We start from the raw sequence: 23,668 nt of genomic DNA on the forward strand, positions 1-23,668 counted from the left end.
GTGATGGATCCTGTTCAGCCAGGGGCAAGGGTGAACCATTTGCTGTAAAGTTCCTCCAACTCTAGCTGTTCTAGACACAATTCCACCCTTTTGTGCAGAGGCTGTTGTAGACCTAGTCCTAGAGGCTCTAAGCTTCCTCATTACAACAATGTGTGATATAGTTCTGGTGGACTGTCTTATTGGCTGTCTAGTTAGCGATCCAGACCATATGTCTGTCTGTGTAGAGGGTATCTCTGTGTAGGTCTGTCTAGCACTGTCAGCTGCACTTTGCTGACCGCTGGCTGACCGTAGCCTGACTGGGCAGATAGCTGATTCTAGCTGGTTGTCTATCCAACTCTTTGGCTGACTCTGTCTGGCTGTCTTTCTGTCTGGCTGGTTGTCTGTTTGACTATTTGGCTGTCTATATGACTGTTTGATTAGCTATCTGTCTGTCTGACTATCTGATTGGTTCTCTGGCTGTCTGTCTTCTAGCTGTCTGTGTGACTGATTCTGTAATTTCAAGAAGTTAATTTCTGAAGTAGAATAAGTCCCAGTTTTTAACCTGTCCCTCTGTCTGTCTGTAGCCGTATGTGTCAGTGCAGTTGAATAAGGGAGCTCTGGAGGTGCTGGTGTTCAGCGGCAGTAGGAACCCTCGCCGCACCATCAGAAAACCTGATGGAGGGATTTTACATGACGGACTTGAGCACTCACTGCGCATCCGCCGGCACTCAGGAGGGTGAGAGAATCATCTAGTCATGTTGTAGTCATCTTTCTCTCTTTCTATTTCTGACTCCTTCTCTACTTGTTACTATCCCTTTTTTACCTTCTTTCTCTCTACAGCTCCCTTTCTAACAACTTGTTGGTTGCTTTCTCTCTCTCTCTCTCTCTCTTTTCAGGCTTTAGCTTTCCTTCTTTCTTTCTTTCTTGCTTTCTTTCTTTCTTGCTTTCTTCTTGTTTATTGTTATTCTTGCCATTTGCACCATCTTTCGTTCTCGCTTTCACAGCTTTTCTCTTTCCTGTCTCACTTCTTTCGTTCTTCTTTTTAACAGTAATGATTGGACATTGACAATGTGCATGTGTGTGTGTGTGTGTGTTAGCTCATTCTCAGTGCAGGTGGACGAAGAGGAGCGACTGGAGCAGGCATTACCCAATGATCAGCCAATCGTTATCCAGAGGCTGTTTGTGGGCGGAGTCCCGGCTGACATGGCAGGTGGCCTGCAGAGACCCGGCCTGCCGTTTGAGGGCTGCATCTGGAACCTTCTGATCAACACGATGTACGTCACACACACACACACACACACACCTACATATACCTACACACATATTTATTCCTTCCATCAGTGAGGATTTTTAATAACAAACATGTCATCTTTAACTCAGCCTTTTCATTCTTAAAGGCTCTTTTTCAGGTAAAACTTTAGGCCACACTCCCTCCCTGTTCATGTTTATAGATAACAGTGTATCATACACTGTGAAAAAAAAACCACATCAGCAAGTCTGAGACACCGAACAACTCCACAGAGCCAAACGGGTGGCCATATGCTTTCAATACTTAGCTATTCATTAGCTGTATAACTCCAGTAGAGAAATAAAGAAACAAATGTCAAGAAATTCATTTTTGTTTACTATTATGTGGGATTTTTAAAGATTTTTTTCTTTAAATCAGACCGTGTGCTCCCCCTACTGGACACCCAGCATCACATCAGCCGATGGATAAAAAGCCCTGAAAACATTTTTACTGCTGTAATAAACTAATTGAGCTGTGTATCAGGGTCGATAATAACATGCTGTAAATCCGATGAGCTGCGTTAGCCATTACTGCTGTACACACAGAGGAAGGTGCAATGCTGCGTTTGTGTGTGTGTGTGTGTGTGTGTGTGTGTGTTTCATGGTTTAAAATGATACTCTCGTTTGGCCTGTGGCGCTGTTTTGAGGTGCAGTCATATAAATGAATCGCCGAGTTTTTCTTTCGCTAATGACGAGTATGAATCTCTGTCAGAAAGCCCTTGACCTCAGTGGCAGAGCGTTAAACGAGTGTGTCCTTGCTCATAACCGTGGCCATTATTCACTAGTCGCTCCGGTGTGTGTGTGTGTGTGTGTGTGTGTGTGTGTGCGCACTGTGTAGCAAAATTCAACCCCAAATCCGGCCCTTGATATGATATGATAGATTTAACCACAAAAAACTCATTCACATTTCAACCCACTTTCAAGAGAATTATCTTCTAATTATCTGCTAGTTCTTGTTAACAAGTTTATGCTAACAAGTAACAAGCTATTGTCAGCTATTAGCTAATTAGCAATTAGCTGCTAGCTAATTGGTTAATTAGCATATGTGATTAGCTAGCAATTTTGTTAATTGCATATGTGATTAGCTAGTCGATAGGTAAAAAGTTATTGCCTCCTTTTTTGTTGCTAGCTAATTATCTGCTAGCTATTTAGTCAATTAGCAGTAAGCATGTGTAGTTAGAGCTCTACACAGATCTGAGCTAAATCCTGACGGAGGACACAGGGACGCTAAACTCATCTGACCTTCAGGTCTGTGTTATAGATAATGTAGCTCATTTGAATGATAATCTACTTAAAATTCTTAGCATTAAAATGGCCCAGAAACACAAAATTGTGTTGTTTGAAATGTCTTCTCACATCGTGACTGTGATTACATTATATCATATAGATTCGTTATCACAGCGCTACATTTAAGAGACTTCACATATTAAACTGATTCGGGGACAAAGCTACATATGAGCTTTGTGTCGATTTGTGATGTCACGAAATATGATCGACAGCTTGAAACAATCATGTCTGAGAAGGACAACATGATACATGGAAACTTTCAACCAAACCTGTGTGCTAGCTAATCAGATAGCTAGCTAGCTGCGTTAGCTAAAGTAAGTTAGCTATGAACTTATAGTGGGTGTCATGGGAATGTTATATTTTGTTAAATAAATCAGTAAGAAAATGATATAAATTGAGACTCCTCATGTTGATACGTGCTAGCTAGCTTACTAGCAGTTAACAGGCTAGCGATTTGAGATGTGTGGCGGACAGGGGGGCGTTTCCTATTTGCATACTCATGCATATTCATATCTACTGGGATTTTTTTTATTAGGAGAAATAAAGTTGTTAATATTTTGTGTCTAAATTCTGCAAATCTGTCAATCAAATGCAGCCCCATGGACTTCTCACAACCGGTGGCCTTCGAGAATGCAGAAATTGGGCGGTGTCCTGATGTAGCCCCGCCCCCTCCACCTCCAGCTCCAGAAGAAGAGGAGGAAGAAGAGGAAGAGGAAGAGGAAGTGACCCCACCCAAATTACCCACTGATACAGTGAAACCTCCGCCTCCACCTTCCACTGTACGTCCTGACTGAGGCGTTGTGGGTAAAAAAAAAAAAAAAAAAGTGGTGCTGGCCAGTGGGTTGGAGAACAGCTGCTGAGAGTAGAAGTGTGTGTGTGTGTGTGTGTGTGTGTGTGTGTGGACGGCTATAAAAATGGAGCACTTTTCCAGGCCATTAGCCTCAAAGATGGGGTGACGACAGGAGTTATATATCGAGACGGATAGTGAGACAGAAGTGGAGTGAGATGGATGGAGGGAGAAAGAGAGTAAAAGCTAAGCTACGCTACCTCTTCACCTTCTCCTCCTCTCGACCTGACGCTAACAGCGCTAACACTAATGCTGATTGTGCTTCTCTTGCTGCCTCATTTAGCAGGTTTATCACCTTAAAGAGCATTTCCCACGAGCAACTCCCTGTTCGCGAAAGCCACGCCCACTCTGAGATCATTATACGTGTTTTACATATTGTTTTTTTCTGTCTGTGCTGTAAAATGTTTCAAAATTCAAAATTTCTCAGCTAGATTAAGCAAGCTTCTTTAGCTTGGCAAATTCCGATATTATTTATTGTAACTTGATGAATAATTAGGTAGGAAAGTTAGCTAGCAAAATGTCTTTTGCTACATTAGCTTGTTATATTAGACCTCATGTCTAGCATTAAAAAGTAATTAGCTAATTTATGTAGTAGATAAATTAGCCAATTTTTGCTGCAAACATCATCTGTCTAAAAAATCATTAGCTAAATTAGCTAGCAAACATTAACTTGCTAAGTTAGTTTGTTATATCAATAAAACATAATTAGTTAAGTAGCTAGCAGATGTTTTTAACTGGCTGTGTTAGATTCTTGTCTAGCAATAACTGAAAAATCATTTGCTAGTTTATTTTATTTGCAAATGTTAGCTAGCCAGATTAGTTTAGTATCTAATGTAAGTTGATGAATCATTAGCTAGGAAAGTTAGCTAGCAAAAATTTCTGTGCAAACATTAGCTTGCTATGATACACTTGTTACGTTAGACCTCTTGTCTACTGATAATTTTAAATAATAATAATAATTTGCTAAGTTCGCTGTATTTGCTATAAGCATTTTCTTGCTGAGTTAGCTTCCTTTATTAGCATCCTAGCATCTCTTGCTTTATTTCATGCTATGCAGTCATGTCCAAAAGTTTGAGTGCATGACCAGGAGCTCATTTTTATTTCATCAGTTATAAAGGACATTTAGTTAATATTTATTACAATATAAATTTATAAACAACATCTAAAAATTGTAGGATCTGTTTTGAGCTTAAGTTATTTGATCTGTCAATCAAAGCTAGGAGTTAGGAGTTAGGGGTTAGGAGTTAGGGCTAATTATGGAGCTTGCTAGCAAATACAGCACAATATTGCTGGCTAGGTGTGCTAGCTGCATATTTATTCAGATTAGCTGTTTAATATCAGATATCTCACTGCTAGGGAGGTAGCATTAGCTTGTGAGATAACTGGCTAACAGGTTAACTGCCACAGTGCTGTTTTAAGTAGCTAGCTTAGCTAGAGTTGTTGAACTTTTTAACGCTAAGCTTTACAACAAGCTAAAGAAGTGAAAGGAAAGGCTAACAGTGATGTACTTGCTACTTTATGTCACTGAGCTACTTCCAGCCATCGTTTATACGAGTCCACGTGGCTAGTATACTTTTCCGCTTCTAGTTTGAGATTCTGTGCTTGGGTCCTTGGTATGTCGGTGACTATTTTTGCTCAAAATAGCTACTCTTTAGGAGCGAGTGTTTTTTATTGGCTGAAGGCAAGAGGAAAGATAACGTAATAAAACTCAATAATAACTGATGAAATGTAAATGAATGGACTAAGGCAGAGGTGCTGATTCCGTCGATCGCGATCCACCCGTCGATCGCAAGACAACCGCTGGTCGATCTTCTTAATAGGTCAGTGTGTGTGTGTGTGTGTGTGTGTGTGTGGAGGAAGATTCGGGAGACAAGCGAGACTATTTTTGCTCACGTTTACAAAAACTCTAAACGACTTAACCGTAATGGGTCCGTCCCGGACTTTCACTCCGTCAAGTTTACACTTTATAGCGTGTGGGCGTGTCTCGCAAGCTCCGCCAGCTATATCTCGCTCTCTCTCTGGTTACGGCAGTTACTGAACGCACAAAGGGAAACAAATAAGTAGACTGGCGGTAATAAGACACAGGTGAGAATCATCACGCGTTACCTGCCGGTTCGACCCGCCTCCTCTCCGTCCAGCTCTGACGCTCGACCACGCCCCCGCTGCTGTTTATATTACTTTTTGCGATTTCTCTGAATGAAAATTGATTGCATAATATTATTTTAAATAAAAACAAATCTCTCAAAATAATTTCTCAAACTCCAAATTCAGAGTGTATGTGCATAGAAGTATGAGCACCCCTATACTATGACCTTTGAACCTGACCGTATAGCAAATTGCTGCATGATGGTGCATTACCCTTTCGCCCTGCTGCTCCTAGGCCACGCCTCCTGCTGATGTCATCACCGTTCCTGCCCTGCCTGTTGATGCCCATCAAACAGCGGTACTGCTATTCTAACACACATACTTATCCACATGCATCCAAATTCTGACAGAGATATTTACAACCAAATATTTTAACCAGAACTGTTTAAGTTTCCCAAATTTTTAATAATAAAAAAAATTATAATAGATGTAAATCAGTCCCTTTAATGAAAACTGCAGCAGTGATGAACAGCAGAACCCTGACCTCAGTGTTCATGTTGTGTACTCTTACGCCATCTACAGGCAAACTGCAGCACAGCACCTGTAATCCATGTGTGTGTGACAGATACACACAAGTGTTCAGATCTTTTCACACCAACAGTTCTATATTACACACTAATCTATCTAACGTACAGTTTATAACTTCAATGACGTCCTGTTCGTCCAATCACACAGGTGTCCTGTGCGGCGGAGGCGGAGCCTGAGGTGCTGGATTTAGCGAAGCAGTTTGGTCTCTCGAGGAACAGCCACATGGCGTTCGATTTTGATGACAGGAAGGTGAAGAACAGGTGAACACATCATCATCATCATCATCATCATCATGAAAAGTTAAATCTAACATCCTAATGGTTTGGTTTGTTCATCACGGGGAACCTTTAAGGGTTCTACTTCTTCAACAACAAAGCGTTTCCTTTTCAGAAAGCATCCCAAGTAGAACGCTTTTAGGAAGCTGAGAACGTTGTTGATGAAGTCCTGGATTTAGCATGGTCCAAAAAAAATCGCATTATAAATTCTAAGAGCGAAACATATTCCGGTATGCAAATGTCTTCTAATTTGCATATTGCTCGAATATGGATTTCTTGCAGGGTGTAAAGGTGTAGTGCTTTTTTTTCCCCAGTTGCTTAACATTAAAATTATAATTCAATATACAAAAAATTTAGGATGTCTACAACAAGTTCTTGGTGATCCTAATAACCTGCAAGCCATATCACCATGGTAACATGTAGTAATACGGTCAGATGTTTATTCGTAAATCTGTTCGTGTGTGTGTGTTTAAGCCTGATCATCGAGTTTGAGCTGAGGACGGAGGCCGATTCGGGGTTGGTGTTTTACATGGCCAGAATAAACCACGCTGACTTTGCCACGGTGCAGGTGAAGGAGGGGATGGCTCACCTGAGCTACGACCTCGGCAGCGGGAACACGTCTGTCAGCGTCCCACGCATCATCAGTGACGGACACTGGCACAAGGTTCAGTTTTACAATAAAATTTTTAACCTTAACTCTCATTATTCTTAATTTTTGGGTCTTTTACTACTTGCAGTTGCTCCAATTAATTTTATGTAACAGGAACTTTTTTTAAAACTTTTGGATATAAAAAAGTACTCAGAGATTTTGAACTCAAAAATTACCTATAACATAATATAAATATATATAGAATAAAGTAAAGACAGTACTGTGGAAAAGTCTTAGGCACATGGAAAGAAATGCTGTAGAGCAAAGACGCCTTCGAAGATAATGAAATTAAATGTTTCTACATTAAAAAAAATACTGTAAAGAGCAGTAAACAGTAATAAATGAAACAAAGTCAGTATTTAATGTGACGATCCTTCGCTTTAAATAAATAAACAGTATCTGAGGTGCAGTGTGTGCAGTTTTATAAGGAAATGAGCTGGAAGTGTTACTGAGCATCTTGCAGAAGCAGCCACAGTTCTTCTGGAGACTTTGACTGTCGACTCGCTTCTTATTTCTGCAGCGAAACCCAGCAGCCTTCATTATGTTTTTATCTGAAAAGTGTCTCTTATGGAATCTGCTGCTTTCTTTACTGACATACAAACATTTTTCTGTAACGTTTCATTCTGTGCTGAAAAACGAATGTTAATGAATAATGTATCGATGATGTAGAAGTCATAAATAAAAATCTATAACAAAGTTTGTACTAAAAGAAAATAAGGTGCCAAGACTTTTGCACTGTATTTATGTGTGTATATGTAAAATTTTCTAATTTACTGCTTTTAATTATAATAAATATTCTAAGTAAGAAATTATATAAAAACACACTAACCTTACAGTGCTCATGCTAAACTGTTGGCTGTAAGCTTCCATTGTTTGTTAGCTAAAGAAGCAAACTTCACACACTGAACATGTCGTAGCTGATTAACTGCATTTGGACATTTATTGTGTGTGTGTGTGTGTGTGTGTAGATTAAAGTGCGTAGGGATAAACAGAGAGGCATCCTGACGGTAGACGGCCGTTACATCAAACACACCGTGAGCCCGAAGAAAGCCGACATCCTGGACGTGGTGGGGAAGCTGTACGTGGGGGGTCTTCCTCTGAACTACACCACCAAGCGCATAGGACCGGTACTGCACACACACACACACACACACACACACACACACATACATACACACACGCACACAAGTAAACGTGTTTGGCTCATTTTCAATAAATATCAATTAACTGCATAAAAGATTTTTGCTAAAATTCATTTCTGTAGCTATTTTATGAATACAGAACACTACACTCTATTACTGTGTGCATCAAAACATCGTAACAATTAACTATAAATAACCGAATTAATTACTAACGTTCTTGCATTGCTCTGTGTGTGTGTGTGTGTGTGTGTAGGTGGTGTACAGCATTAACGGCTGCATCAGAAACTTCCGGATGACGAACGGCCCGCAGGATCTGGAGAATCCGAGCTCCAGCTACCGCGTCGGCTCGTGTTTCAGCAAAACGCAGAGCGGCTCGTACTTCAGTGGCACAGGATACGCTAAAGCAGGTTAGCACGGGCTGTGTTCCAAATCACACACTGCACTAAAAAAGAGTGTGAAAGAATAGTACACGACCGTATAAAGCCACGGCTGCGTCTCAAACCACAATAACGTTTTACAGTGAGCACCTACAGAGTCGGGAACGACGTGACGGTGGAGCTGGAGTTCCGCACCAGCAGCAGCACCGGAGTTCTGCTCGGAATCAGCGGCCAGACAATGGACGGACTCGGCATCGAACTCGTCAACGGCAGGGTGAGAGAGAGAGAGAGAGAGAGAGAGAGAGAGAGAGAGAGATGGAAAGAAAGATGAAGGAATAGAGGGTGTTGAAGGAGGGATGGAAGAAAAGTGTGAAAGATGGGGTTAAAGAAAAAAGGAAAGAAAGAAGGAATGAGATATAGAAGAAGAGAGGAAGAGTGTTATACAGACAGCGAGAGAGAGAGAGAGAGAGAGAGAGACGGAAAGAAAGATGAAGGAATAGCAGGTGCTGAAGGAGGGATGGAAGAAAAGTGTGATAGATGGGGTTAAAGAAAAAAGGAAAGAAAGAAGGAATGAGATATAGAAGAAGAGAGGAAGAGCGTTATACAGACAGCGAGAAAGAGAGAAAGAGAGATGGAAAGAAAGATGAAGGAATAGAGGGTGTTGAAGGAGGGATGGAAGAAAAGTGTGATAGATGGAGTTAAAGAAGGAAGGAAAGAAAGAAAGAATGAGATATAGAAGAAGAGAGAAAGAGTGTTATACAGACAGCGAGAGAGAGAGAAAGAGAGATGGAAAGAAAGATGAAGGAATAGAGGGTGTTGAAGGAGGGATGGAAGAAAAGTGTGAAAGATGGGGTTAAAGAAGGAAGGCAAGACAGAAGGAATGAGATATAGAAGAAGAGAGGAAGAGTGTTATACAGACAGAGAGAGAGAGAGAGAGAGAGAGAGAGAGATTGGGAGGTGGAGGAGAAGGAATAGAAAGTGTCAATGAAAGAGGGATGGAAGAGAGGGGGGGATTGAGAGAAGAATGAGAGGAAAGAGGGAATAAAAGATGTTAAAGAAAGAGGGATGGGAGAGAAGTGGGAGGGGGTGACAGGAAAGAGGGAATAGGGAAAGAAAAGTGTGAAAGAGGTGTAGTTAAAGAAGCTAATAGAAATGAAGGAAACGAGAGGAAGGGATGAAAAATGAAAGGATGGAAAAAAGAAGAAGGGAGAGTGGGGTAAGGATGGGAAAAAGACCAGATTTAAGAGTAAGAGTTAATTGTGTTCTTTCTTTCTTACTCTCTCTGTTTTTCTCTCCAGCTCTCCTTCCACGCTGATAACGGAGTGGGGCGTGTCACGGCCGTCTCCCAGGGGGCGGAGCTTTGTGATGGACAGTGGCATTCCATCACCGCCCACAAACTGAAGCACCGTCTCGAGCTGATCGTGGACGGCAAAAAATCGGAAGCAGCCAGTCCAGATGCTAGCTCCGCCTCCGCTGACACCAACGACCCTGTCTACGTGGGCGGATACCCTGGTGCGTCAATCAAACCGTTGCTATGGTGATAGAATGTTAAAATTGAGTTCTGCAGATCGGGTGTGGAAAAGCTTTGATTTTATTATACGGAATGACAGAATTAGTGCACGAGGAAGTCGCAGTGGATTACTGATGTAAATTGCTGATGTAAATTACGTACGCAGATTAAAGGCGGTGACGTAAACTTTTTCGCAAACTCGAGATTCTGATCCTGCAGCGAATATCTAATACAAAACCAAATTTACTGCCATTATAATAAATCATAACTATGAAAAACTTACCGAATTATTTTGAGACACTGAAGCGAGAGTCGCAACGAGAACTAAAGGCAAACACGGCTTTGACTTAAGGAGCTATAAAAGATGCTAAAACTCTAAAATACTAAAAATACTGAGACACAAACCTAGTAAAGAACGAACACGAAGCAGGTGGACACAATCAGATAACAAATCAGAACAACGAACCACATGGAGCTTGTCGCTATGGGAACCAGCAGGCATCTGTGACAGTAATCACGAGTTTCCGCAAAATTTAATACCTGCCCTTCATTCGTACTGATTTACACAAAACACACAATCTTTATTTCTGATGTGACTTTCAGGCTGGTGATAAATCAATCGATTTGCATTGACTCCGCCCACTATTTCACAATCGTGTATCGAAACACCCCCAAATTACATATTCATTAAGATAAAAACACGCAAAAACAGACGAGTGCTTTTTCTCACGTTAAAGACACAAATACTCTGTAGAGCCTGTTAGTGGGTTTATGAGCAAACAAAAGGTGAAGCATATTGTAATTTTGTATTTATCTCCCTTTTGTGTGTGTGTGTGTGTGTGTGTGTGTGTTACAGAGGGCCTGAAGCAGTTTGGTCTGACCATCAACACTCCCTTTAAAGGCTGCATGAGGAACATAAAGCTCATTAAAGCAGGAAAAGTTCTGGAGGTTCAGCTCAACAAAGCGCTGGAGATCAAAGGGGTCCAGCCTCTCACCTGTCCTGCTGCCTAAACACACACACACACACACACACACTTCTCTCATCTAACCACTTGTCATCAGAAAGTGATTCAGCTCTGAAGAAACTCCAAACACGTCTTTTACGCAGTAGAAGAAGATGAACCCAAACCAAATCAGCCAAATACACAACATACGATTTTTCTTTTATTATTATTATTATTATTTTTTTGTTGTTGTTAAGCTTTCCCCTTTTTCTATCTCCACTCCACTGAATCTCAGCTGCCTAAGAAAACACAAACAGGTAGAAGTATTCTCCATTATTCTGGATACATCCTTAAAAAATGTTTTTTGTTTTTTTTTTCCTGTTGTGTAATACCACACTTGGCCTCCATGTTGCATTGATTTTTAAATTAACACATGGCTCATAAATTGCTAATAAATAGCTAAAGATAAACGCAGTCCAGTGATAAATCCGGCTTTCGCTGATTATTATTATTATTAGCAGTCATTTTGGACGAGGTTTGTGTAGCTATAGACACAACTTTGTTACTATACTTAAGCATCATTTCAGGGGATTTGTATTTTACCTGACTATAAATAAAAATGACTGTTTGTGCTTTTACTTCTCATTTCATTTATACCTTTTAAGATCCTGACACAAATAGTTTTTTTTTTTCTTTTCCTCGGATATCAGTTCGCTTCTTCATATATCTGTGTATTTTAACATCATTTATCAGCTATATTTATATCCGACAATTTCTTAAATATAATTAAACTGGGTTTTTTAAAAAAAAATCCATCAAAAATGAAAGCAACAGTCAGATTTTGTTTGATTTCTAATTAATGAAGTACTAAAGAAACATAAACATTAGCCCCACCCCTAAATCACCATAACTCCGCCCCTACACCTGACCCTCGTTAACTTTTCATTATAAATCGAGTCGTGTGACTCGTTACAAATCCGCAAACGTGAGATGGTGTTGGACAGAATGTCTGACTTTCTAATCCCATTAGAGATTATCATTCACTTTTACTTAAAAAATATCATTTTAACTTCAAGTTTTAAAAAATCCTGCACTTTAAATTAAGTAAATTTGAGTTAAAGAGTTAAATTTGACCTTTATAAAATATTTTAGTGTCATTAGTGGTGCACAGTGACTAGCCCCATACCATCAGTAAATGTTTCTGTGGTAGTATTTTATTACACAAACTCAAAATTATTAAGTGTATATCACTTTTATTGATTGATTTATTTATTTACTATATAATTATTTGACATTTTCACATTACAATGTCACAATGATGGTTGTATTTAATAAGAAATAAAACAAAACAGTAATAATGAACGTTTTTAATGGTCACACAGACTTTTTTATATAATAGACGACGCATTTAAACTCTCTCTTGTATTTACTGAATCAGGTATCAAAGGAATCGAATCCCTGAATGAATCGATTCAGTAAAATGACTCACTAGCTGTGTGGATTAGCAGAGCAGCTTTAACGGATTAATACTACCGCGAAATAAATCTCATTTCTCCACACAGCGACTGAAATTAACTAATAACACTATTAAAGTGTCCATATGTCCTGAATACCTCTAAAATCCTAACTGTTAGTAGTTTATTTTGGTTAGTTTCCTTCAAGCATCTAGTCAAAACATAACAAAATGTCTGTCAGTCGTCTCCGGCGTGTCACACTAAAAGCAGTCCGGACTGCAACACGTCCCTGTTAAGTGCAATTACAGCAATGTGGAAGACTTTTATTGGCGTAATGAATGTATGATTATTTCATGAATTAATATCTAACTGATCTTTCTTAATCCTAAATGACGGAAATGGATTTACTACTAAAACCTACAAACAGGATGTGTGTTATTTTGCAATTTGTATCCACAATGCTTAGAGAAATAATATTACTACTAATAACACAAGTTACATAAATTACTACTAATAACACAAGTCTCTGTTTACACAGGTTTTCCACAGATATAAAGACATTTATTTATTTAGAAGTCATAAAAGAAATAACATGCATTAATCTGAGCTTCAGGAGACTTTTCAAAGAATCATGAGAATTACAAAGAATCATTATTAGAGTCAATAAAGAAATGAATAATATGCACTAAAAGGAGAAACTTTTCGTTTAGGAATAATCATGCTGAAATCAGTAGAAGATTTGAATAAGATAATTTGTGATCAACTTGTATACGTTAATTACCTTAATTCTTTAAAGTTTTGTCACAGTTGAGGATCAGTGAGGACGTACGCATGAATTTTTAATTGAAACTATCTAGGCTTGTTCGATAATGAGTTTTTCCTGCTCGTGATTTTCCATTTTTAAAAAAATCATGATAAAAGATTTAATTGTCCAGAACTGATATCCTAAAAAGACAGGAAAGTGAGAAGTGAGCATTTCCACCATCTCAGGTTTAAGTAAAGTAGTGGAGGTATAATAATATACCATGGGCATTAATATGGATCACATAACCTCACAGTTGTTCCCGATTTATACAAAACAGACGTAGGCGTGTATAACCTGAACCCAGCGTACAGAGGCTGAGTGAATGTGGTGTGGACTCTGTGGAGGAGCTTCATCATCAGTCTCAAAATTACTTAGATATTAATATTTAAGCCTTTAGTTATTAGTAAAATAACTAACAACAATTATAATATATAAATATAATATCATATCATTGCTGGGCAAACATTTGTTTATTTGTTCACGGCCTTGCTGTGGACATTTACTGGTTGTGTTCACCAATGTACTTATTCTTTTGACGTCTGTGTGCTGATTGTTGTTTTGTTTTTCTTATTACTTTACTGTTTTTTCATTTTTATTTCAGATTTACAGGTCCACTCCTGTTCTCCCTCTATACTCGAGCTCCTGGTGCGGTCATATCCTCACATGGGTTTTCATACCACTGCTATGCAGATGACACTCAACTCATCCTCTCCTTCCCTCCCTCAGACACTCCTGTTTCTGCTCAGATATCAGCATGTCTGGCAGACATCTCATCATGGATGACAGCTCATCAGCTGAAACTTAATCCCAGCTAAACTGAACTGCTGTTCATCCCAGGTGATTCATCCCCATCTCAGGATCTTGCAATCTCCCTAGACAATTCTCTGATCTCGTCTTCGGTTACCGCACGCAACCTTGGGATAACCATGGACAATCAACTGTCCTTCTCCTCTCACATTGCTAATCTGATGCGCTCATGTCGATTTCTCCTTTATAACATCAGAAGAATTCGTCCATTTCTTTCCTCACAGGCCACACAGGTGCTTGTTCAGTCCCTTGTCATTTCAAGACTGGACTACTGCACCTCACTCCTGGCAGGTCTGCCTCTGAGCGCCATTCATCCTCTGCATCTGATCCAGAATGCAGCTGCACGATTGGTTTTCAACCTTCTTAAATTTTCTCACACCACCCCATTGCTGCGCTCCCTCCACTGGCTTCCTGTAGCTGCCTGCATCAGATTTAAAACACTGATGCTTGCCTACAAAGACAAAAACGGACCAGCACCAATTTATCTCAAAGCACTTATCACACCTCGCATGGCACCACGCTCCCTCCGATCCTCTAGCACTGCTCGACTGGTCCCACCATCTCTCAGGGTACAAGGAAGACCTGCATTGAGACTCTTCTCTGTTTTGGACTGATGGTATTCCTAGTTTGTGACCTAGCGAGCCAATATCAGAATGTATTTTTGATAGACTTCAGAGCACTTTTGTAAGTCGCTCTGGATAAGGGCATCTGCCAAATGCCATAAATGTAATGTAAATGTAAATATTTATTTTTGTTTGTATTGTATGTTAGGACCCCTTGAAAACGAGATGGTTCATCTCAAGGGGTTTATCCTAAAGAATAAACTTGTACATCATAACAAATTATTTTGGATCACATAACGTCACAATTACTCTGTGAACCCCAAACCCAGCGTACAGAGGCTGAGTGAATGTGGCATGGACTCTGTGGAGGAGCTCCATCGTGTCAGAGACGCTGTAGAAGGACAGAGTTCCTGCACTGTGATCCACATACACTCCTATTCTGGAGGATGATGGAACTCTGAGATCAGCCTTAATGTTGTTGTGCCAGAAAATGAGAGAAGAAGAAGAACAACACTCCAGACTCCAGGACTGATTGTTACGTCCAAACCTGCACTCATTACCCTTTCCTTTCCTTCTGATTCCTTTGTATGAGGCTGATATGTACACGCCTCCATCACAGCTCCACTCCACCTCCCAGTAACAGCGTCCACACACACTCTCCTTACACAGCACCTGAGGCCAGGAGTCAAATCTATCTGGATGATAAGAGTACTGCTGCTCACTCATACTGTATCTCACCGCTCTGTTGTTCTCGGACAGAATGAGGTTATGATGTACCGTGTTGGGATCCAGAGTCAGATAACAGAAATCTGAAATAAAAGAAAAAACAAATTGAAAAATATGAACATGTTTAAGTCACAGGATATATTTCTATGAAGATTGTGACAGCTGTGTAACAGTCTTTCAAATCTTTTTACCACAGGCCAAAAAAAATATCATTTGCAACTGTTTTGGGGTTTCCTGTGTTTAGCAGTGAATTTATTTGTGATGTCACACTCCACAGTACTGGTTAATGGCTCATATGAAAGTAGACACTCAGGGTTTTAAGAATATACAGTTTTTCGTAAATATTTCTTTTTTTTTACCTAGCCTACTAGGTAAAAAATGTTATAATTTTATTGTGGCAGTTTTTTACGGTGTCTTTCTATCAAAAAAGCTGTAGTTGTGTTGTCCGTTTTATCTCTGTACCAGTGTTATTGTGGTGAGGAGTGAATTGTTTGCCCATTAGGGGGCTCACACCCCTCCCCTTTCCCATTGCACTGCTCACCTGCAGCTAAACACAGAGTCACAATACTCTACATACAGAAACCCAACAGTGTTCTTATTAATCTTATAATAGATTTGTGATAAAATAGTTCATTTGCTGATTGAAAATGTCCGATAAGATAATTTCCATTCTGCTGGTGTAGTGGAATGCCAGTGTACTGTGAGAAAGGGTTAAAGGGTAAATAAAATCAATCACAGAGGGAGAAAAGGTTCAGCTTTAGGTGATTTATACATACATTTCAGAAAATCTTCTCTTCTTTTTGGCTCTGAGGGTAAATTCTGAACGTCCTCAACTGTAGAGACAGAAATAAAATAGTCCAATGGTAAAACCCCTAAAATCAGACATTAATGTAAATCATCACTTGTGTGTAGATCAGAAATGTGTTTAGGTCACGTGTCTGACTTCAGTCTTGAAACACCAGAGTGCAGAGTTTCTCAGCTCTAACACAAACTCATTCACATCAGCACTTCATCATCAAGATTCAAATCAGGTGAGTGTTAAAAACTCTAAACTGTGCAGAGCTTTGGTGCTCAGGAACGAAGACTGACACCTCGACATCACTCTGTCACTGAACGAGTAAAGACATCCATCATTGTGTTTCTCCATCAGGAACAGCTCCTCTTACCTTGTGGAGGGATTTTACTGAATTTCTCCTCACAGAATTCCTCGAGTCTCTTCTTCAGGTCTGAGAGAGAATTCCTCACTCCATCAAATGAGAGATGTTGATGGACAGTGATGCTGGATGTGCGAAAATCTGGTCTTTCAAGTTGGGGAGACCGACGTCCAGAAGCTAAAGCCTACGAAAACAATTAAACATAAAACAAATCTAAACAGCACGCATAAGCAATATTAGACATTTAGCCTCTAACAACACTGACTACTCATTTATTCCATCACTACATTACCCGACATGCAGCAGGCTTATGAAAAAATGCACACGCACACACACACACACACAGCTGAGTGAGAGAGCAAGAGAGAGAGAGGGAGAACAGCTTGTTAATATACACTTACAATTAGGCCACATTAAATTGCTCCTTGCCCACACTTCCATCAAACTCCCACTAAATCACACCCCCACCTGCCACACTTGTGACATCAAGGGACATTTACTGTTACTATAATGAGAGGTGTTTTAGAGAGTGTGTGAGGAACAACTGGCTCTGTAGATCAGACAGTGAGTGTTACCTGGAGGAAATGAATGTCATCATGTGTGTGTGAAAGCTGCTCCAGCTCAGTGACTCTCCTCTGAAGATCAGCAATCTCCTGCTCCAGTTGCTCCAGGAGTCGTTCAGCTCGACTCAGTTCAGCCTTCTCCTGAGCTCTGATCAGCTCCGTCACCTCCGAGCGCTTTTTCTCCATGGAGCTGATCAGCTCAGTAAAGATCCTCTCACTGTCCTCCACTGCTGTCTGTGCACTCAGCTGTTAGGAGACACAGAGACACAAGATTTAAAGCTCCTCTATCATTCCCTCTCTTACTGGGACTGTAAACTACTCGTTGTCCATGTTGTGTGTGTTTCTAGGAGCAGCTCTGTCTCTGCTCACTGCTCACCTTTATAGTGTTCACAGCCTGTTTCAGCTCCTGCACCTTCTTCTGCTTCTCCTGGATTCTCTGCTGGGATTTCATCTGCTTCTCCTTTAACTCACTCTGAGGACAAATCAATTATATCCATGAGATTATAAATTATGAGTGGGTAAATGTTAATGGTAGCTAAAGAGTTAAAGTTCTCTGTTTTGTGTGGACTAGTTTGCGTTGTAAAATGGGTGTTGGCTGATCAAAAGTTCACTCATCTGATCTGATTATGATTAACCCTAGATGAGGATACCTGTACTTAACATGCATGTAAACACATAATATTAAACTTTAAAAGCCATTTCACTATCGAATCATAATTTAAATCCTATAACTAAGTCATAGAAATATAATTAGGAAGAGTTCTCACCTGTTTCTCAGCTCTTCTTGCTGTAACTGATACAGTGTTGTGGCCTTTATGTTTATCCAACATGCACAAAGAGCAAATACATATCTGATCAGTACGGCAGTATATCTTCAGCACTTCATCATGTTCAGAGCAGATCTTCTCTTGTGGTTTTGTTGAGACTTCAATTAATGTGTGTTTTTTGAAAGCAGAAATTTCAAGATGAGATTTGAGATGAATTTCACAAAGAGAAGCCACACACATTGGACAGAACTTGACGGCTTTGTATTTTCTCCCAGTGCAGAAATCACACTCCACATCTCCAGGTCCAGTGTAACAGTGAGCAGGAGAAGCAGCTTGGACTTTAGTCTTCTTCAGTTTTTCAATCACTTCAGCCAGCATGGTGTTTCTGCGTAGAACAGGCCTTGGAGTGAAAGTGTCTCTGCACTGAGGACAGCTGTAGACACCCTTCTGATCCTCCTGATCCCAGCAGCCATTAATACACACCTTACAGAAACTGTGACCACAGGGGAGAGTCACCGGATCCTTCAGGAGATCCAGACACACTGGACAGATGAACTGGTCCTGATCTACTGAAATACTGGCTTCAGCCATTTTCCCGAACTCACACACAGAGAGAGAAAGACAGAGAGTGTGTCATGTGAAGTTTGATTTGCAATAAATGAACTTTCGACTTCTGTGTTTATTACACTATAACAGAGAGAGTGAGAGTAGGTGGAGCTTTATAGAGAGATAGTGCGGGCTATAAAGGAGGATGGTGCAGCTACATAAAAGAGTGAGATGTGTAGGGATTCAGCATTTAACTTTCATGACTATTGGTGATGTAATGTGATTAATTAGTAAATTAATTAGTTAATGGAAGATGAGTGTTTGCACATTTTCCTATGGATCACATTATAAAAAAGCACATTAGATCCTTCTTCATTAGACCTCTCTCACCCCGGCCACAACCTGTTTGCACTCCTCCCTTCAGGCAGACGTTACAGATCTCTGTGCACTAGAACATCTAGGCATAAAAACAGTTTTTTCCCCCATGCCATCTCCAGCTTAAACAGCTAACACAGGAATCATTACCTGTGTTTTTTTATTCTATAATTCATTTCTGTAATTCATCCTCCATCTCTAATTACTACCTCTTTCTCAAGTATTATGTAAATACATATGCATATCTCTTTATTTATACAGCTGTATATAGAGTAAATAATGCACAAATCTGTACATAAATCTTCTGTTCCAGATTCATACACATTATTATTTTTTTATTTTTTTTTTTTTTATTGTTAAGTCTTACTATTTAAATGTTTTTTTGTTCTCATGTAAGATATGTATGTATGTACCAAGAGCACCTTAAAGAAAACCACAACAAATTCCTTGTGTGTCTGCGTGCATACTTGGCGAATAAAGCTAATTCTGATTCTGATTCTGATTCATCAGTTGTGTTTAGGTGAGAACAGCTTTATACTAGCAGCTTCTTCAAATCCTGTGTGAATAGAAAATAATCACATACTGTATATCTGTGTTTGTTTAGCAAACATGCACTAAACCTTGTCCTGGAGTAAAAGCAATTTAATTGTATAACTGTAACATTGTAACAGTGACACTCACCTCATTCTTCACAGACACTTCCACATCTCTCCATTCCACCTCAACCTCCACTCACTTTGTATAAACAAAAACCCTTCTGCTACTAAATCAGCTTTGTGTGTATGAGTGTTGTGTTCATGCTACACCTTAGGTGGCTACTGCGACACATAATGCACAATTTGTACACATAATGTAGCCAGAGGCTAGACCAGGGGCATAACCTGGCCTGGGTTGAAGAAAGATTTTTTCTTCAGCCCTGAATAATTCTACACTTGGAGCGGTTTTTCGCTACGCAACTGAACGTCAGTAAAAGAAGACAGCAGTGTTGTAATTTGTGTGTTGTATTTTATTTTCACTGAACAGAGACACGACCAATCAGACAAGGTCTACAGGAACATACGTGGACATACTCATGCTTATTAGCTGAAAGGTCTCAGTTCTGCCAAACGCTAGTTCACACAGTCAGTGTGAGGTGACAAATGGATATACGCCGATGTTTTACCAGTAAAGGGGATGAAACTCTCATCCTGAGGCAGGAAAACAAGGTGTGTAAATGTCTGTATGATTTACGTGAACATGATACCAGAGCATAATCACAGATAATGTAATTTGCGTGGCACTGTAGCCAGCTAAGTCCATTCAGTGCTAGCTTAGTCGTGCCTCCCCTTGGCTAGTGACACCAAACTAACCTAGTCTCATGTTAGATAGCCAAAAAGTTTTAGATTTTATCTGGCTGGTATTTTATCTGATATGTTGCTGGTTTGAGACATTTGAGTGACTCAGACAGTGGTGGTAGGTGGGCTCTGGAACTGCCAGTCTGCTGTAAAGAAAGCTGATTTCATCTCAGCTTTAGCTTCCCATTACTCTCTTGACTTTTTGGCACTAACCGAGACCTGGATCTCTCCACAGAACTCAGCTACACTGGCTGCCTTATCCTCTGCTTATGCTTTCTCGCACACTCCACGAGAAGCTGATAGGGGTGGTGGTACAGGTTTGCTGTTGTCTCGGAGATGGTGCTTCACACCACTCTCCCTGTCTCATCTCAGCATCTCATCCTTTGATTCCATGTAGTTACAGTTACCTCTCCAATCAACCTTCTCATCGTTGTCATTTACCGCCCTCCTGGTCCTGGCCTAGGGGCCTTCCTTGAAGAAATGGATATGCTCCTCAGTCTTTTCCCTACTGACAGCACCCCTCTTACTGTCCTCGGAGACTTCAACCTCCCTGCTGACAAGCTCCAGTCCTCTTGCCTTCTCTCTCTTCTGCATTCCTTCTCCTTAACATTCAACAGCTGTCCTCCTACACATAAAGGAGGAAACACCCTGGACCTTGTCTTCAGCTGCCCCTTTCCTACTACAGACATCAGTGCTACCCCACTCCACATCTCTGATCATCTCTTGGTATCCTTCACCATCACCCTCCCTATCCTGCCTAAAACCACCAGTCATCAATACTTCTCTCCCACTCGTAAAAACCTCTACTCTATCTCCCCTTCCTCCTTAGCTTCCTGCACCATCATCCCTTCCTGTCCCTGACTCCTTTTCCTCCCTAACATTGGTGCTAGCCACTGACACTTTCCTCTCCTCACTTTCCTCATCCATGGACCTCCTCTGCCCTCTATCATCTAAACCCAGGAAGATTTCCTGCCCTGCTTCTTGGCTATTGGATGTGTTACGCAGTAATTGGAGAGAATTAAGAACAGCAGAGAGAAAGTGGAAGAAATCACAACTCGACACAAATCTTGTCTCTTACCGTGCTCTCCTTTCCAAATTTTCATCTGAAGTGACTTCTGCTAAGACTGCCTTCTACAAAGATAAGCTAGAATCCTCTGCACAAGATCCTCGCAAGCTCCACAACATCTTTTCTTCACTACTCAACCCACCGGCTACTCCTTCTCCATCCTCCCTGACTGCTGAAGACTTTGCCACTTTTTATGATGAAAAGATTGAAAAAATCTGCCAGACATTCACATCTACCCCTACTCCTACACTACACACTGAGGATTCTCCTTCTCATTCACTGGCACAGTTTTCTAAACTAACAACAGAAAAGATCCTGCAAATCATCTTATCCTGCAATCCTACCACCTGCCCATTGGATCCAATCCGTTCCACAATGCTCCAGACCAACTCTCAAGACCTCCTCCCCTTCATCACCACTATCATCAATGGCTCAATAACATCTGGTCATGTACCAACCTCATTCAAAAGAGCAAGGGTTATTCCCATCCTGAAGAAACCCACTCTAGATCCCTCTGACATCAGCAACTACCGACCGGTATCACTTCTCTCTTTTCTTTCTAAAACCCTTGAACGAACCGTCTACAATCAGCTGTCTTGCTATCTCTCACAGAACAACCTCCAAGATCCCAATCAGTCTGGCTTCAAACCGGCACACTCCACAGAGACTGCCCTTTTGGCCATCACTGAGAAGCTACATGCTGCCAAACTGTCTTCAGTCCTCATCCTCCTTGACCTTTCAGCAGCGTTTGACACAGTGAACCACAAGGTTCTGTTGTCCACCATCACGAGCCTAGGAATTTGTGGTGCAGCATGGCAATGGTTTGCTTCCTATCTGGAAGGTCGGTCATATCAGGTGACATGGAGGGGATCCACATCTGCTCCCTGCAGACTCTCCACTGGTGTCCCACAAGGCTCAGTACATGGTCCTCTCCTGTTCTCCCTCTATACTCGATTTCTTGGTGCGGTCATATCCTCACATGGGTTTTCATGTTTGCAACTCACTCCTAGCAGGTCTGCCTCTGAGCGCCATTCTTCCTCTGCAACTGATCCAAAATGCAGCTGCATGATTGGTTTTCAACCTTCCTAAATTTTCCCACACCACCCCATTGCTACGCTCCCTCCACTGGCTTCCTGTAGCTGCCCGCATCAGATTTAAAACACTGATGCTTGCCTACAAAGCCAAAAACAGACCAGCACCCACTTATCTCAAAGCACTTATCACACCTCACACGGCACCACGCTCCCTCCGATCCTCTAGCACTGCTCGACTGGTCCCTCCATCTCTCAGGGTACAAGGAAGGCATGCATCGAGACTCTTCTCTGTTCTGGCACCAAGGTGGTGGAATGAACTTCCCCTAGATGTCCAAACAGCTGAGTCACAGGCAGTCTTCAAACGACGTCTAATGCTTTACCTCTTCCTAAAGTATTTAAGTTAGCAGTTACAAAAAACAAAAAAAAAGTATTGTCTGAACGCTTGTCTATTACCTCCCCAACAGAGTTTTGGACTGATGGTATTCCTAGTGAGCCAATATCAGAATTTATTTTTGATAGACTTCAGAGCACTTTTGTAAGTCGCTCTGGATAAGGGTGTCTGCCAAATGCCATAAATGTAAATATAATGTAAATGGATAATTCATATGCAGATTATATGGTAAATCAAATGCAAACCCTTTCTTTCTTCTCCAATTTTCACATTTTTAAGCAATTAGCACTCACATGCAAGAAAAAAATGCATGGAAACAGTCTATTTAGAAGTATGTTTTTAAAAGTTTTTTTTTTGATGGAGAAGAATCTGGGCTCAGCCCCAGATGATTAACAGTCCAGGTAACACCCATGGAGCCCATCCCAAGGGACTCAGGGCACAGGCAGGAGACACCCTGGACAGGGTATCAAACCATCGCATTGGCACAATCTCACACACACTACGGACAATTTGGAAATGCCAATCAGCTGTAACAGCCCATAGTGCTGTTACCAGGGATTTATAGTAGGTTGCAGTTCTACTACAGCCCTCTAGGGGCTCTAAGCTGCTCTCTTCCTCTAACTTAACTACAGGTGTAGTAGTAGAGAGAGAGTATTGTTTAGTTAGGAGGAAGCATGGCCTTTTTCTCATGCTACCTGCAATGCTGAAGAGTCCAGATTGAGAAACGTTTGGGATTATACGCTTGGGATTATATGCTCAAGTCAAAAATGTTTGCCTGGAAGCACATGGTGGATGGTGATTCGTTTGGACAACCATTGGATTCTCATTGACCTTTGTATCTTCATCATCATCTTCATCTTTGACAACATCATCATCATCAACGATAAGCACAATAGTCATTCATCAAAAGACATTTGTGTCTCACATTGGACAATGTGCAGGTTTACTTTTCATCCGTAATTCACACCTTTTGCTATGTTGTTTGCTTTGATGCCAACTGGGCCCATTTATACAAGTTTTTGAGCCTGCTGATTTATTTTGTTTGTTTGTTTTTTTTTCATTTGCTCTTATTGTTCATGCCATTTTCTACTTTCCAATAATAATTTTGTAAAC

General features: G+C 40.7%; 2 protein-coding genes across 2 annotated transcripts in view; one reads left to right on the forward strand and one right to left on the reverse strand.

Moving 5' to 3' along the window:
* lama2 (laminin, alpha 2) overlaps positions 1–11,608 on the forward strand; it is a 139,339-nt gene extending 127,731 nt beyond the window's left edge. Inside the window, 11 exon segments of the mRNA XM_053231698.1 lie at positions 564–715; positions 1,077–1,253; positions 3,149–3,332; positions 5,781–5,843; positions 6,221–6,333; positions 6,823–7,012; positions 7,966–8,124; positions 8,393–8,546; positions 8,660–8,790; positions 9,815–10,028; positions 10,883–11,608. Of these exon segments, the coding sequence (XP_053087673.1) occupies positions 564–715; positions 1,077–1,253; positions 3,149–3,332; positions 5,781–5,843; positions 6,221–6,333; positions 6,823–7,012; positions 7,966–8,124; positions 8,393–8,546; positions 8,660–8,790; positions 9,815–10,028; positions 10,883–11,037 (1,692 nt within the window). The 3' untranslated portion in view covers positions 11,038–11,608.
* A 390-nt stretch (positions 11,609–11,998) lies between these two features.
* LOC117596559 (tripartite motif-containing protein 16) lies at positions 11,999–18,526 on the reverse strand. The gene is made up of 6 exons (XM_034301977.2): positions 17,810–18,526; positions 17,419–17,514; positions 17,055–17,288; positions 16,492–16,663; positions 16,102–16,158; positions 11,999–15,408 (listed from the first exon to the last, which is right to left on the reverse strand). Exons 1-6 carry the CDS (start codon positions 18,398–18,400, stop codon positions 14,879–14,881), a joined length of 1,680 nt encoding a protein of 559 aa, XP_034157868.2. The 5' UTR covers positions 18,401–18,526; the 3' UTR covers positions 11,999–14,878.
* Between the last annotated feature and the right edge of the window lie 5,142 nt (positions 18,527–23,668).

Source organism: Pangasianodon hypophthalmus, chromosome 30 (genome assembly GCF_027358585.1).
Source record: "Pangasianodon hypophthalmus isolate fPanHyp1 chromosome 30, fPanHyp1.pri, whole genome shotgun sequence".
Taxonomy (NCBI): Eukaryota; Metazoa; Chordata; class Actinopteri; order Siluriformes; family Pangasiidae; genus Pangasianodon; species Pangasianodon hypophthalmus.

What these genes read in the sequence shown, in the direction of transcription:
- LOC117596559 (XM_034301977.2), bottom strand. Translation starts at nt 18,400, where the DNA reads ATGGCTGAAGCCAGTATTTCAGTAGATCAGGACCAGTTCATCTGTCCA. An exon ending in CAAGAAGAGCTGAGAAACAG is followed by an intron (nt 17,515 to 17,809) that starts GTGAGAACTCTT and finishes ATTTGTCCTCAG; the next exon opens with AGTGAGTTAAAGGAGAAGCA. An exon ending in AAGAGAAGATTTTCTGAAAT is followed by an intron (nt 15,409 to 16,101) that starts GTATGTATAAAT and finishes CTTTTATTTCAG; the next exon opens with ATTTCTGTTATCTGACTCTG.